We start from the raw sequence: 13,912 nt of genomic DNA, 5'->3' as shown, positions 1-13,912 counted from the left end.
GCACAATTGTGCGCATCTCTTTGATGAGGTAATAATACGGCAATATTGTGTTTTCACCTTGTTGCACTGCTCCCAAGTGGCCAAAAATCAATTAGTAAACCTTTCATGTTTGTTAATATGAATGTATTTATATTAACATTAATATTATCGTAACATATTTAACTAATTAAATCAAATAAAATAAAAATGCCAAATGTTAAAAACAGTTATAGCTAAATGTATTATTGCCTGCTTCAGAAGGGAAAATGTATCTTGTTCTTCTTCATAAATGTTACAGCGTTCAAATTTGATCTGTGCTACAGTTGCAATAGTACTGAACTGAGCTGAGGTTTGACCTATAAAGACCACTGCTGTCACTTCCACAGATGAGACCTAAAATTACCAACACATTTACTTAGTTACATTCTGACACTATGTTCGTCAAGCTGAAGTGATGGGAAATTAAATTTAAAAAAAAAAAAGAAAAGAAAAAAAAACAGCAGCTAAAAAGGCAAACTAAAGTTAGCATTGGCCCCAAAATCTATATCTGTAAAAAAAAAAAAAAAAATCACCCCAAACAAATCAATCATGTTGTGCAGCTATATATATTTCTCTTTATAGTACTAAAGAAACGTGTTCAATTACCACCTCCTTATGCAACTTCCCATTCACTAACTGTTTGGAAAAAGACACTACTTGCTGTTATACATCTACCCGGTATATTTCTTTTTTTTTCATCTGTTCCTCTTTGTTTTTGTTGAAGAAAATTCTATTGGTTTGTCTTAACTTTTATCCTCTCACTTTCCTAGCCAAAGCTCACTTACTTGGGATTTGTGTATTTCTTTGTATGTAGGTGGAAGTTCTTTTGTACATATCATATTTCATACTATTTCACAGTCCCTACAAATAAATAAAACTTTACATATAGATGCACTTAAGATGACAACATGGTGAATGACTTAAGGTTTCTAATTGCACTCTTTGGGATGAACCTCAATTAGAGAGACTTGTGATATTTTAAAGATCAGCTGTCTAGTATTTGAATGAATGTTATCTGTGTGTGTGTGTGTATGTGTGTATGTTTGTGCATCTTCTCACTCTCTCACCCTGTTATCTTAGGGCTCCCTTTCTGAAGACACATCACCGTCTGCTCCACTACTGGCGTTCGGGTCCTGTCGGGAGCGCAGCGTGCCCTTGTCCCTGCTCGACTCCGAGGGGCCCTTGGTGCGCGTCTTTTCTTTCCTCTGCTGCTGCTTCTCCTGTTTTGACAGCTGAAGAAAACACAAATGAGAGAAGCCTTTGTCATCAATAAATTCTTTATCTTTCAGTTAAATTCACGTTCCATGATACTGAATAATGACCGGCACCCACGCCATACCCTTGAGATCTTTAATCCCTCCTAAATGCAAAACTGAGAGAAGACCTCAAGTCCTTTCTTCCGGCTGCCATTAGGCTTTTGAACTTACAGTACTAGTCATGTTATTGTGTCTCCTTTTATCAGTGGTACTGACCTCTTTTTAATCTTTATTTTTAGACCTTGCTACTTTTATCTACTTGTGCATGCTTTAATGAGTTGTGATTGTGTATTTTTATGTATGTTGTGTCTATGTGGTCTTTGTTTGGTGCTGCTGTGGTAACAATGTCATTTCCTGAAAAGGGTTAATAAAGTATCTTCAACTTTAATGTTCCCATAACATGCTCTGTATATTATAATCACGTCAAACTGTTTTGAATTCTCTTTAGAAGACATTTCATGAATAATTAATAGAAAAGCTTGCATCCTGCCTTGTTATTGCCCTTACCAAGGAGTTGGAAGAAAAAAGGAAACCTTTTCTGAATCCGATGCCTCCAACTGTTACTGTCATACATTATGACTGCAAAATAGTGAGCCGAGAAAAAAAAACCCTGCTCTTTCATTCAGAGTGGCAAGCTGACCTTTACTAATGACTTTTGAGAGCCAAAAATATATTCTTTGTAACTTCACTGAAATATCGCAGAAATACAACATCCAAAATCATCTGCTTTGTTAAGTTTACACATATTAGGGAGGGCATGTTGCATTATAGGAAGTGCAGGAGCCAGCATTTCTGGGGTGTCTCGTAAGTCCTCCAACTTTATGGAAATAGAATATTATATAATGACAGTGTCTTTTTCAAAGGTGGCAATAGTGGCCAAAAGTAATACTAGCAATGTAATGGAAATAAACATGAATAAACCTGTAGCAAAACACTTCTTGATTCAATTAACATTCAACTGAATTGTTAATATTAAAAGGTCACATGCTGTACAAAACTGTATTTCTGTGTCTCTTTTTGGATTGAAGTGAGGGACAAAGTTCTATATAAAGGGTTAGGGTTAGCAAAGCCTCTTTCCACAGAGAAATACACACAGTCTGTATTCAGAGTGGCCTCAACACTAATGTTATTTGTTGCCTAATAGGAAACATAAAACTTGAACACAAGACATAAACAATAAAAGGTGTTTGAGTCTCTGCTTTTTCTTGTAAAACATATCAAACCCAAGCTTCATGGTGGCTCAGAGGGTGGAGGCACACCAATCAGCTTTCACCGCAAAAAATTCAGATTTCTGTGCAAAATGTATGAAATATTTTTTTATTTTTTTATAATCTGCGCATTTTCTTTTCAAAAAAAGTCACAAATATCTTTGCAGAAAGGGGAAAAAATGTTGCATGTTGACAGAGGAATAGCCAGTTTCCTCCTGTTGCTTTGAGAACGTTATGACATGACTTAATTTTGCGACATGAAATATTATCGTCATGCGCGAGAAGATAAACCTTTTGACCCAGGAGTGTCTTGTAAGTTTGAGTCAAGATGAGAAATATTCCCAGCATTTTATGTGATAAAGTACTCAGCGGACTCAGTGACATCTTTTAAATCACTTCTTAAAACCTACTTTTACAGACTTGCTTTTATGTGATGTCGTCCTCTTTTATTATGACCTTCCTATTCCTTATCCCCTGAGTTGGTTTAGTTCCCCATTCTACTTTTAGAATCACTGTCACTGCCCCTCCACTATTTAACTTTTACTTCTATTTTAACTCTTTTATCCCATCTTTTCTCATCTTATCTCCTTTTATCATGTATACTTTTCATTTCATTTATTTGTTTATTTGTAACGGGACTCTGCATATTCACGAACATACAATTTGAAAATATGCCAGATTTAGCTCTAAAGCTAAGATCCATCTGCAGTCCCGCAAAACCAGTATTCCCACCCACCTCCAAACTCAAACTCATGTTTTTAAAGGTGCTATATGTAGGGTTCTTACAAATTTCAAATTTCTTTTTCCAGACCCTAGTTTCCAGACTTTCCGGTAAAAAAAAATTATATAATTTGTGACATCTGAGTAATTAGATGTGTATCATGTAAATAGATTATGCAATTAATCATTTGTTTTCATTACTCTGAATTTGTATGCCATTATGTCACCAAATCATTTTCAGGAGATTGTAGCTGAGTACTAGCCTAGAAATCTAGACGCACCCTAGCGGCAGCAAAAATATTTGCTCCGTAGGTGGGTCTAGAAGCGAGCCGTAGGAACTTTTTGAGTCTCGAACACCGATTGTGTTCACCAATCACAGCGCTCTATCTGTTTAGAGAGTCGTTGGGCGGGCTTAACGCGATGGCGACGTAGATTTTAATTGGCTTGTCAGGCTAACGACATCCTGCTCTTTGCTCTGATTAGTCGTAGCGCTACCCTATTGCATGCAGAGGCAGTTTGAAAGACAGCCTTCATCCCGCCACCTGGATTGAGCCGAGGTCTACCGGTCGTTTCCAGACTATACATTTTAGTGATATAGTCTGGCTTGTCAGGCTAGCTGAGTACAATAGTGCATACAAAATAATTAACCCAAATAACTTCAGATAAGACAAAACCCAGTCCATCCAATAGTTTCCATTTTCCATACCTGGAAATGTATAAAATCAAATTCAATACTTTCCCATACTTTTCATACTTGTGTACATAGGTACCCTGTATAAAGTTATTATAATATTCTTGCTTATCATTAGCCTAGAAATCTAGACGCACCCTAGCGGCAGCAAAAATATTTGCTCCGTAGGTGGGTCTAGAAACGAGCCATAGGAACTTTTTGAGTCTCGAACACCGTTTGTGTTCACCAATCACATCGCTCTATCTGTTTAGAGAGTCGTTGGGCGGGCTTAATGCGATGATGACATACATTTTAATTGGCTTGTCAGGCTAACGTCATCCTGCTCTTTGCTCTGATTGGTCGTAGCGCTACCCTATTGCGTGCAGAGGCAGTTTGAAAGACAGCCTTCATCCCGCCCCCTGGATTGAGCCGAGGTCTACCGGTCGTTGCCAGACTATACATTTTAATGATATAGTCTGGCTTGTCAGGCTAGCTTATCATAGGAAATCATTAGAAATGACTCTTTTTACATCAAGGTAGTGAGAACAGGGTGCAATTTAGCAAATCCCTACAATGCCATTGCATAAATACCCTGCATATCACATTTTGTAAGGAAAAACATGCTGCATCATGACCTCAGTATCAACCCAACGCTGCCTCCATGCATGAGAATGAATATTTTAATTAAACTAATAAGGATGAACACGTCAGCGCCACACACCAACACGAGCACATCTGACTCGTCTTTGAGAACACAGCCTGGTTCTATTCTCTCCTCATTTGCAGCTATTCTGGGTTGTCATATGATCACTTCAATGACTCTATTGTTTTGACTGCATCCACCGCCTCACACACTCCAAAACAGCTCTTAACAATGCCACTCAGTGCCACTAGTCACCACTCCAATCAAACCCGCTCCTCCTCCTTTTCTTGTTATATTCTTCACGCTTTATGAAACACCACAACAGTGATGAAAAAGTGGGTATGCTACTCGTCATCTGAAAAAGGCCTGTAAACACAGTTGCTAAAACTTTAATGGTTGCCATAGAAATATTTATGAACTGAATGTCATCTTAAAAAATCCAAAGCACTGCGTAAGACATTACATTATTCAGAGAGCACAAAAAAATCCAGTGTTATTCCCATTTGAACCCATCAACATGCCGTAGTATGAAAGCAGGCCTGACGTCTCGTGTATGTGATGATATAACACATAAAAACAAGGAGATGTGAATAGATTCAACTTCCAAATACAAACTGAACACAGGAAAACACGTGGTTCTTTCTTTGCCATTAATCAGCATTTCAAACTGTAACGTTAAAGCTGCAGCCAGACCCAAAACTCTGACTTACAACCGCATGAAGTCTTGACCTCACACATTACATAATCTCTGTGTATGTTGGCTTCCTTCCCAGAGGCCGGAGCAAAATGCACAAACAGTCAGGTGATCAAACAGGATCAACCGCAGCCGCTGAGCATCCCGAAGAGAACATCCAGAAAGGATGATTTTCATTCCTCTGGATAACACCATTGTTTGCTGGCTGCTTGACCCTGCAGTGGACTAAATCCCTGATTCATGGAAAGAAAGGAACAGTGTCTCTTGGCCATTGCTTCATCCACCCCCCGCACCGTGCCAAGCGTAGCCTATTGGCTGGCCTTTTATCCCTCATGTTCAGCCTCATGGCTCCTCGGCCCCCACAGCAAAACATCCCAAACAGACAAGATTAAAATTCTGAGGACTGCTTAATATCCCTCACTTTGGGCGAGCGCGCCAAGCCCAGGGAGGGGAGAGCAGCCAGGACTGGCCCGGGGCCACAGCGCAAGTGACCAGAATTGATTCAGGAAAATTGATATATGGACTTCTTTCTAACGGCTGGAACACAACGCTGAGAGGGATGGATCGCTGCTATTCCATGACGTGCCTTAAGATGTGTCAGGCTTTCATCAATGATACTGAGAGCCATTTCTGGTGGTTTATTCTGAGAGATTTCCTGTGGTCCAGCTTCATCTAAACCAGAGGGGCCACATCCAGCGCAATTTAATCTTGAATAACGAGAACTCTAAACTTTTCCCTTTGTTTTAGTGCAAAGAAGTATAAGCATATTATTGAGATGTTTTCATTGAAGATGCATGTTCTTTTTGATTTGGTGAACTGATAGTAATCATTATATACTGTTATCTCAGTCTCAGAGTTGGCCATTGTGGCCTTCTTAAGGTTGTATTGTTCCAACGTTGTTATGTCCTTTGTTTGCTTTATTGTTGTGGACTGTTTTTGTTTGTTTGTTTTTGTTGTGTTGTGTTTTTTCTGTATTGTTGAGAACACGTTTGTACGATGAGTTCATGTTTGTCTATATGTTTGGACCCCCTCGAAAACGAGATGATACATCTCAAGGGATTTATCGAAATAAAGAAATTTCTAACATTTAATGAACTATCCCTTTACAAAACATATTATGAACATCTTGAAACTTCGTGGGAAAAATACGTGCAATTTCAACAATATTATGCCTCTTCTGTCTTCTATGTAATTTTCACACTTGGCAGATCATCCTGGGGGCCAGATTGGACCCAAGTTGAGTAATATACACCTAACAGACTTGCAGGTGCTGTATTTGAAATTTACATGGAATATTCATATTTTTAGTATTTCATTAGTCCCCAACTGGTCCTCTCAAAATGCTCTCAAGAATTACACTATGTGACGATGAAGAATAACATTAATTGCTGCTGCAGTTTTTATATTGATTGCTGGAACAGAGTAGTTATTACTGATATTGGTTAGGGTTATAGGAGGGTTAGGTTATCACATTAACCAGATTTATTCAGAACATAAAGCAACATGTTACTGAGAAGGGAAAGAGAAACAGTGATGCTCATTAATCAAACAGCCTTTCTAGCTTTGGAGCTCACAGCTGTTGACACACATTTTGAGCACAGTCGTCCTCCATTTGCACTCGAAAAACTTATGAAATAATAAATAGAAAAACGTACATCTCGCTTTGAAATTGCCATTAAAAATAATCCATAAAATGCCAGTATTTTGGCCCCTTGAGACAGAAATGACTGAAAATCCCAGTGAGTAAAAACTAACTGTATTTCTTGTTAATTAACTCTTATAAGTCTGGGTATGGTGATATCAGTTCCAATATAATTGAGTTTCAGTGCTGTTACCAAACAGAGCAATCCCATCTCCACGTTCCCCAGAGGAAGGAATTTACAAATAACACTGTAGGAGCCATTCAAATCTCTAATTTCAGTACACTAACTAATCTTTTCAGTATTTAACTTGCAGCAGTTTGTCTTCAGTGCTTGATCTCTGGTGTACACAAACCAAGAGTGTGTGCTCCTGCTGAGGAGGATTACTTCAGCAGTACTGAGCACAATCTCCACAGCTGGAGATAAGTAGAGTTAGTGAATAAATAAACAAGCGAGCCTGCAGTTTACAACACAACAACATGGTTCACCCAACAGCCTTCCTAGTGAACTCATTTCAGGTTTACTGTCGCCATGTTTATCCAGGGATTCTCAGAGATGTGTGATCATCTGATTTACCGGTATCTGTGACAATTAAAAAAGATGCAGCGGTGAAATGCAAGAGACATGATGCCAAAAAGAAAGAGAGACCACTGTGCTGACAGAAATAACAGTGGGAAGGATTTCCCATGGAATGAAACATAAATAACAGGTAAATCAAAAAAGAAATTGTAAACCGTACTGGCAATAACAGCGAATACAATCACCTCATATACTTGCATTCCTTGTTTTTAGCCACTGAAAACTGAGAGCAAAGCACTGACATACTGTTGCGATTGGAAACAGTTTACACAACAAACAGGCACAGAACAACATTAGTATTCGTTTGGATTCGAGTTTCTGGCCTGTTGAAACATGTAGGACCAACACACGCTCTCTTTTCTGCCTGTTTCAGTCTCAACAACCTGAGAAAAATATCCAGCACTTGAGCTGCTAAATGCTCCACTATGTTCACCAGTTCATGGCTGACTCTGCTGTCTGCTGTCGGGCAGGTAGCGTATAGCTTTATCTAAACGGTTTGTAGGTTGTAAACAAAAACAATGAGCTAACGGAGGCTAAAAGGGAACTTAGAGGTGACATCTTTTAAATTACAGTTTTTGACTCATAATAAAACACTGTTTATGCAGCTTTAAAGGTCATGATTCATTCTCACAACACAGCATTTATAATTATTATATTCTAATTTTTTTTTTTTATAGGCAGGGAATGTGTTTTGTCATCTCAACTGGTGATGTGCGGATCGATACTGAAATATCGATACTTCCGATACCAGGTCTGTATGCTCTAGAATCGATACTCAAATGAAAATATGGATACTTTTGATACTTCAGTCATTTGTGGTAACGTATATCATTAACAGGAACACGGTGGAAAGTAACTAAACTATTGAAATCTTGTCTAAATGACATGCGGCTGGTAGGAACAACTTTTTCTTCCGCCTGGGTAAGGGTGTAATGCGTAAGCACAGCGGCAAAGTCAGTCTCTCTCGGTCTGTGTAGAGTCAATTAGTGGAGCTGAAAAGGAGTCATGTGTGGAGCTATTTCAGCTCCACAAACAGTGAAGACTAAGTCTGTAATATCTGTGGGGAAAATTATAAACAATATTATAAATAAATAAATAAAATTATATAAATAATATTTTTGTTTATTATTTTCTATTTTATGGTCTTATTATTTTACTTATGTTCTTTTTTTGTGTTTGAAACACTATTTTCACATATTTTGTATGATTGTGTCCTCTGTTTGGTTTTTAATGTTGAATTAGCTTGGCTATATTGTAAACGAGGCCGCTACCTCAATATACTTCAGAGTTTAAAATAAATACATAAATACGTTACTCTGATGTCTTGTATCCTTAGGAAGCTATGACTTGAAATACACTAGATTTACCAGGCACATTAGGTGCATTTGCACAAAGTATCGGTATCGGATCGGTATCGCCGATACCAGCCTGAATTTTACTTTTTTATTTTTTAAATTTGTGGTATTGAACATCACTAATCTCAACCTTTTTCAGCTCTGTTATTGTTTATACTTTGCATGCTTTGTGCTGCTTAAGTTGAGTTTAGGTTTCTGTTCATTTCAGTCAGTAATGCAACAAACTGTAGTGACTGCACACAATGGAAGAACAAACATCACCATCTAGTGGTAAAGAAATAAAATGACTCCTTGAAAAGCAGAATGGCACTTCATGCATGAAATTAAGTTTGTACAGTGTCAGAATAAATGGGAGCCTTTTTTCCGGAGCCAACACTTTAAGTTGCAGCCCAGTGGTTCAAACAGGTGGAACTGGTTCAGGTTAAGGGTGGGGGCGTTACATTACCTTCTTTATGGCTTTATTAAATCTCATCTAATGTTGACTTTTGCATTATGCTACAGTCCATATGGATCTTGTGAGTTTTTATTTTCTTTGGTTTATTATTATTACTTATATGAGTATAGGTGTCTTTTTTCTTTAACTCTTTTTTCACTTTCATTTTAGTTTATTCATTTATTTTTCTTTTATTATGTCTATTTTTTATGTTCTTGGTTTATCTACTTGTGCTTTTTTTTGTTTTACATCCATGTGTTGAATATCTCTTCCATAACATTTCTATGTAATTTCTGATGATATCAAAAAACCAATGCTTGTAATTAACACTTGATTTGTCATTGGTTTAAAAGGAAACAAAAAAACAAAGTATGATCCAAAAAAAGAATAAATGGGAGCCAACATTTATCCCAGTAAATGTACAAGCTTTTCCTGAGCTCTGATAGATGATAGAGCAAACTCCATCTGATGAAAGACATTACATAAAAAAAATAACCTGATCTTGGTGCAAGATGTTTGAGTCAAAATACTTGAATCTTGATGTACCTGTTTGGTGTCTGTGGTACCAGCAGGTGAGTTCAGTTCAATGGTAACAGGTCCTTCATTTTGGATGTCGACCTGCATGAAAGCTCCAAACTTCCCATCTGAAAAAGCATACAAAAGTAATTTCATCTCTCAGCATCACTGCAATGGCATCGCAGCAACAGTTTAGTCTATGTAAGGAGGCCAGCACATCCGGAATGACACACATCCTGATATTAAGTAGGCAGTAAAAACTAGAGGGAATTTATTTGCCAAAGGCAGTAAATGTTTCATAAAGATGGAGGATAACATGCAGCCTTGAGACATTGGGGACAGAGGATGGGGTGGGGGAGGGAGGGAGGGGCTGTTAGGAGGAGAGAAGTTTCAACTTAAATGTTCTCCTTTCTTCACCGGGTCCGTGAGATTAATGGAACCATCTGCACAGTGAAGCTGTGGGCCGTGGTGAAGAAAGCGCTGTATCATCATTTTTCCTCTCAGGAGGAGGGTGGGGGGGCGGCTAATTAGTAAGCCTTTTGCCTCCTTTGCTGGGACAAGGTGTTCTTCACACCTGCTCCCCAGCGGACTGACCCAATTCACTGCCACCAGCCACCGCGTCACAGCCCGGATAATCCACACCTCCCACCCCATAAACTGCCATAACCCTACACTGAGATGGGAATACAGGCAATTAAAGCAGCAGGGGGACAAAGCACCGGTCCAGGCTTATAAGTGCGTAGCAGTAATAGTGACTCTCCACACTTTTTTTTTTTTTTTTAATTAGCTCAGAAACAAGTAGCTGTACGTAACAACCCCGTGTTTCTTGGCCATGTTTCCCCCAAAGCTCCTGGGACCGTTCAAACTGGCCACACGGTTTAATGTACATGTGACCTGAATATTTATTTGTTTTTTTAAACACTGACTTCTCAGACATACATAGACTGTCAGCTATTTAAAATCAAACCCTGCTTCAACATTATACGTGTAAACTCATAATGACATGTACAGTGGCAAGATAAAGTATGTGAACCCTTTGGAAATTCCTAGTTTTCTGCATTAATTGCTTTGCTTTCCATTGCAGACCTTAAAGTTTGCCTCTCCACAACATGTTTTGTGAACTGATGAAACTAAGATGTAATTTTTTGTACTTTTTTAATTAATACTTTTTTTGTATGTATGGTGTATAAATGGCACTGCATGTAACCATCATGTCAAAGGAGAAATACGGTATGGTTTGGGGCTTTGCTGCCTCAGGGCCTGGACAGTTTTCCACCATCCAGAGTTTATCAAGGCTTCCTACAGGATAATGTCATGGTGGCTGTCCTCCAGCTGAAACTCAGTAGAAGTTGTGTGATGCAGCAGGACATAAACATTGAAGTAAATCTACTATCTAGATCATCTAGAGTAGCTAAAAAAAGAAAAGAAAATCCACCTTTGGGAGTGGCCCAGTCAGAGCCCAGACCTGAAGCCAACAGGGATGCTATGGAATGACCTCCAGAGAGCTGTTCACACCAGACATCCTAAGAACATGGCTGAGCTGAAGCAGTTCTGTCAGGACCAATGGTCCAGAATTCATCCTGAGTGTTGTGCTGTTCTGATCTGATCTGCAGCTACAGGAAACGTTACATTTGGTTGAGGTTTTCGCTGCAAAGGAGCTTCAACCGGTTTTTAAATCCAAGGGTTCATTTACTTTTTCCACCTGCACTGTGAATGTTTAATGGATATGTTCAATACAAACATTAAATATTATAACTGTTTGTGTTGCATTAGGCTAAGCACATTGTGTTTGTTCATACTTGTGACTTAGATGTAGATGGGATCACATTAAATGGCCAATTAATGCAGAAAACTAAGAGATTCTAAATGGTTCACATACTTTTTCTTGCCACTGTAACAGTCTTCCATGATATCTTATATGAAAAGTGCATGTATAACATCCAACAAAACACCACTGTAGGACTATAAAGATGGAAGTCAGTGGTTCACCCACCCTTGATGAGCTCTGGCTTGTAGCTGCTCCTCATGTTCTCCAGGATGCTGTTGTAGAAGGGCTGAGCCAGCTCTGCAGGCATGGCTGAGTGGAAGTCTGGCTTGTTGCCCTTCAGTATACACTGTAGGGTGAACTGGCTCACACACAGCACCTCAAAGTCCCGCTCCATGACACTTTTGCTCCATGCTCGCCCGTTCTCGTCCTCAAACAACCGCAGGTTCAGGATCTTACGTACTCTGGAGGCAAGAGAAAAACAATGAGAATCAGTCTGATGAGTCTGAGCTGTGGCGGCAATAACTCCTGATCAATCTGCTCAATTGTGGTAGAAAATCATTGTCTTGAGAGTTTATCCTATTATAAGTGAGCATGGAGTATATAAATCATGCATACAAATCTATGTTTGTAAATCTCATATCATGAAATGTTGTTATAGAAGACAATGATCCTTGAACATAAAAAATGATCTTCTTTGCTATTTAGACCAAGATGAGACTAAGATCAAGGAGATGGGCACTGACTTTCAGAAGTGGCACACATTTATAAACCCCTAGGTGTGCAGCAAACCAGTGAACTGGACCGGTCCCTGAGTACAGACACCATCTACAGTACTGGAAGGGACAGAAGCTGCATGGTTTTCCTCAGGAGACTCAGGTCCTTCTGCAGTGAAATGCTGCTCATGTTTTATCAGTCAGTGATGGCCGGTGTGTTTTATGCTGCAGTTTGCTCAGGCTGGGTCAGTGATTGGACAGGGCTGCTACAATACCACACCTCATTATTATTACTGTTGAGCTGTAGGACATATGAGCGGATCAATAAAGTGTCTATTTTTCCTAAAAATCTGAGCCTCGCATCCTCTATTGAAAACAAAGGTTTTTTGACATCCATGCAATACCATGGATTTCTTTTCAAGGCAAAACATGAAAATTGGTATTTTACCGGCAATATAAATGATGTATACTTTAGATTAATTCATTTGAATTCAGTATGAACTCATGATCGTGATGATCATTATCACTTCCACCATTGTGATGAGGAGATCCCCACTGCCATCAGGCTGGATATGTGCATACTGAATGTGCAAGATACTGGGCAATTGAATTTCCACAACTGGAGGAGTAAAGTTACTATTTTATACTGTGCAAAAACAAATCAAAGTTGCTTTGGACTGCACCCTTTACCTCACAAAAAACTGTTTTGATCAGGATATTTAAACTAGATTTGAAATCACTGATGAAACAATGACTTCTAATCTAGTGAGGACGCTATGGGGCCTTAAAGGTCCCTCCTTCCCACACACACTCACATGTAGTCAGCATCCCGCTGGGTGTCGTCCACAGATATGCCCAGCAGCACACACAGACCTCGTCCAATCGAACTGATCTGCTCCTCTCCCACTGCAAGAACACACACAGACTGGTTGATGAATGTATGAGCCAGGGGTGGGTCTTCCATGGTGGCACAGGGGGGCACCCACTCCTCCTTGCAATTGGATTTGCCACCCTGTGTGCCCTGATTTTGATATTGGCAAGTGGAAAATGAAAAGGTCTATGCATTTTCCTTACAAGGTGAAAGATTCAATGTGGCAATTAAAAGCAAGATGAGGACATCCTGTAAACAGTGTGTAACTGTACTAAATATTCAAGAGAGCGATTAATGGCAGCCTTCATTTTTGTTACTTATGGGTGCCCCCCCAAGATACACTGTTGTTACCCCTGCGCCCCCCACCAGAAAATACTCTGACCGCCCCTGGTATGAGCTGCGGCTGCCGTCCAGCTGACAGGTAACACGCTGAGTAGCATGACGCGGTATGGAGAAAAGTCTAGGTAGGTATGATGACTGTCATTCACCAACACTGAGTACACTTGCATTGTCAGTGAACTGACCGTCAACTAAAGGTTTCGCCGGAGCTGGAGGAGGCAGCTGAGCCAGCAGAGACGAGCCTGACCGTGTGTGTTGGCAGCCCCGTTCATTCTGCTGGGAGTGCTAATGCTAACCACGCTAAGTTAGCAGCTAACCTGCATGGTCAGCGGGGTTAATGAATGAAAGCCGGTGACCTCACCGACCGGAAATAATCACATTCATTCATTCATGGTAGATTTGCCCATTTGAAAACAACCGCTTACCTGTCACACTCGCCTTGGTGACTCTTTGGACGATAGCTTTCATTGTTTTGGTTGTGGTAGGAGC

At 39.6% G+C, this 13,912-nt stretch overlaps 2 protein-coding genes across 2 annotated transcripts in view; both read right to left on the bottom strand.

Annotated features, from left to right (window-relative positions):
• Window positions 1–1,190, bottom strand: part of LOC146991085 (sodium/potassium/calcium exchanger 3-like) — a 94,509-nt gene extending 93,319 nt beyond the window's left edge. Inside the window, exon 1 of the mRNA XM_085804672.1 lies at window positions 1,086–1,190. The gene's annotated coding sequence lies outside the window, so the exon portion shown is untranslated. The remainder of the gene's footprint in view (window positions 1–1,085) is intronic.
• Window positions 1,086–13,906, bottom strand: dtd1 (D-aminoacyl-tRNA deacylase 1). The gene is made up of 5 exons (XM_085805920.1): window positions 13,849–13,906; window positions 13,029–13,119; window positions 11,726–11,961; window positions 9,763–9,860; window positions 1,086–1,250 (listed from the first exon to the last, which is right to left on the bottom strand). The coding sequence occupies exons 1-5, from the start codon at window positions 13,889–13,891 to the stop codon at window positions 1,095–1,097; spliced, it is 624 nt and encodes a 207-aa protein (XP_085662046.1). The 5' UTR covers window positions 13,892–13,906; the 3' UTR covers window positions 1,086–1,094.
• Window positions 13,907–13,912: the final 6 nt, after the last annotated feature.

The sequence above is a fragment of the Trachurus japonicus genome, chromosome 1 (genome assembly GCF_045865225.1).
Source record: "Trachurus japonicus isolate A0001 chromosome 1, Traja_1.0".
Lineage (NCBI taxonomy): Eukaryota > Metazoa > Chordata > Actinopteri > Carangiformes > Carangidae > Trachurus > Trachurus japonicus.
This window is presented reverse-complemented; position numbering and strand designations above follow the sequence as displayed.

Bases quoted from the DNA above. Each gene is read 5' to 3' on its own strand.
- dtd1 (XM_085805920.1), bottom strand. From the start codon at position 13,891: ATGAAAGCTATCGTCCAAAGAGTCACCAAGGCGAGTGTGACAG. The intron at 13,120-13,848 runs GTAAGCGGTTGT...GTGTTCTTGCAG, and splicing joins CACCAAGGCGAGTGTGACAG to TGGGAGAGGAGCAGATCAGT. The intron at 1,251-9,762 runs GTACATCAAGAT...TGTTTTCTTCAG, and splicing joins GTACCACAGACACCAAACAG to CTGTCAAAACAGGAGAAGCA.